At 57.2% G+C, this 1,982-nt stretch overlaps 1 protein-coding gene across 1 annotated transcript; it reads left to right on the forward strand.

Moving 5' to 3' along the window:
• Positions 1–452: 452 nt before the first annotated feature.
• On the forward strand, positions 453–1,442 carry ETH_00040755 (uncharacterized protein; the record flags this gene model as incomplete). The annotated part of the gene is made up of 1 exon (XM_013380166.1): positions 453–1,442. A coding segment is annotated over one exon (990 nt), but the record flags the coding sequence as incomplete, so codon positions are not given.
• Between the last annotated feature and the right edge of the window lie 540 nt (positions 1,443–1,982).

Genomic DNA, 1,982 nt, shown 5'->3' on the forward strand with positions numbered 1-1,982 from the left:
AGCAGCGGCACCAGGGGCCCCCGCCAGGGCCCCACGTTTGGGCCCCCCTGCTGCTGCTGCTGCTACTGCTGCTGCTGCTGCTGCTGCCTCGCGTTGATCTGAAGGCTTTAATTTTGAAGATTTCACAGCATGTGCAGCTGCAGCAATTGAAAGCTGCTGCTACTGACGGACAGAGCAGCAGCATCAGCATCAGCAGCAGCAACAGCAGGTGTTGTTGCAGCTCCAGGCCCTTCCCTCGGCAGCAACTGCAGCAACTGCAGCAATAATTAATTCTTTTGCTGCTCCAGAACGAGCAGCGGGCAGGCTGGCAGCAACGGCAGCCGCTGAGCGCCGCCGCAGCAGCAACAGCAGCAGCTGCAGCTTCACTTGCTGCTGTTGCCCCAGCTGCAGCAGCAGCAACAGCAGCAGCAGTAGTGTTTGTAAGGGATTCAGCAGCAGCAGCAGCAGCAAAGATGGATGAAGTATGTGTGGATCTGACTGGGGACTCTGGGGATGAAGACTTCAATGTGAACTCTGAGCAGCAGCAGCAGCAGCAGCAGCAGCAAACAGATGAGGAGGAGGATGAGGATGACTATGAAGATGCAGAAGAAGAAGAGGATGACTTTGATGAGGCAGCAGCAGCAACAGACGAGGAAGCAGCAGCAGCAACAGATGACGAGGAAGCAGCAGCAGCAGCAGCACCAGATGAGGACGACGCAGAAGCAGCCGCAACAGATGAAGAAGCAGCAGCAGCAGCACGAACAACAGACGATGACGGCCCAGCAGCAGCAGCAGATGATGAATCAGCAGCAGCAGCAGCAACAGATGATGAAGCAGCAGCAGCAGCAACAGATGATGATGCAGATGAAGACGAAGATGCTTCCGATGAGTACGGAGACAGCGAAGAAGAGGAAGCAGCAGCAGCAGCAGAAGCAGCAGCAGAAGGGGACAGTGAGAAGGACGCGTCAGCTGGGGAGTGCTCCGGTGCAGAAGCAGCAGCAGAAGAGAGGCCCCTTAGGGGCAGCAGCAGGAAGCAGCAGCAGCAGCAGCAACGACAGCAGCAGCAACGGCGTCGCAGAGGCGCAGGAGCTGGGCGAGGGGCTGTCGATACACCTGAATCTGTTGAGCATACACCTCAAAGCAGCAACAAATGCCGCAGCAGCAGGAGCAGCAGCAGCAGCAGCAGCGACAGAAGCGACGATGCTGCCTCTTCTCCTTCACTAGAGATCTCGGGGAAGGAGGAGCAGCAGCAGCAGCAGAGGTTGCTGCTGAGTGAGCAGAGCAGCAGCAACAAGGGAAGCGCTGAATCAGAAACACCAGCAGCAGCAACTGTTACTGCAGCGCAGCAGCAGCAGCAGCAGAACGAAAGGCTGCAACAGCAGCATGACGAGCTGAAGCAGATGCTGCAGCAGCAGCAGCAAACTGAGGGCTTTTCATTCCTCCCGGGTATCGCGAGAGCCCAGGTGGCAGCAGCAGCATGGGGGCGGACTTGTATCGCGAGATACGAGACAGTATTAGAAAAGCAACAGCAGAGACACTGGAGAGCAACAGAAGACGGCACAAGTTGCTGCTGAAGCAGCTGCAGCAGCAGCCGCAGCAGCAGCAGCAGCAGCAGCACTTTAGTGGGCGCGACCTCTCGCTGTCTGCAGCAACAGCAGCAGCAGTAGAGGCAGCAGCAGCAGCAGCAGCAGCAGATGCTGCGCATGCACCTCAGGAGGAAGATGCTCTCATTGAAAGCCAAATTGCTGCTGCTTTTCTTAAACCCCTGCAGGGGGAGAAGCAGGAATTCTCCGGGTTAGCAGCAGCAGCAACAGCAGCAGCAGCAGCAGCAGCAGCAGTAAGAGCAGTAGTGGAAGCAACTGTAGGAGCAGCAGCAGCAACTCCTGTAGATGCAACAGCAGCCCTAGCAGCAGGGAAGGCAACAGCTCCAGCAGCAGCTGCTGCAGCTGCAGCAGCAGCAGCAGCTGCTGCTGCTGCTGCCATTAAAGTTTTACTTTGTGTCT

The sequence above is a fragment of the Eimeria tenella genome, genomic scaffold, assembly GCF_000499545.2.
Source record: "Eimeria tenella Houghton genomic scaffold, Eth_scaff4532, whole genome shotgun sequence".
NCBI lineage: Eukaryota > Apicomplexa > Conoidasida > Eucoccidiorida > Eimeriidae > Eimeria > Eimeria tenella.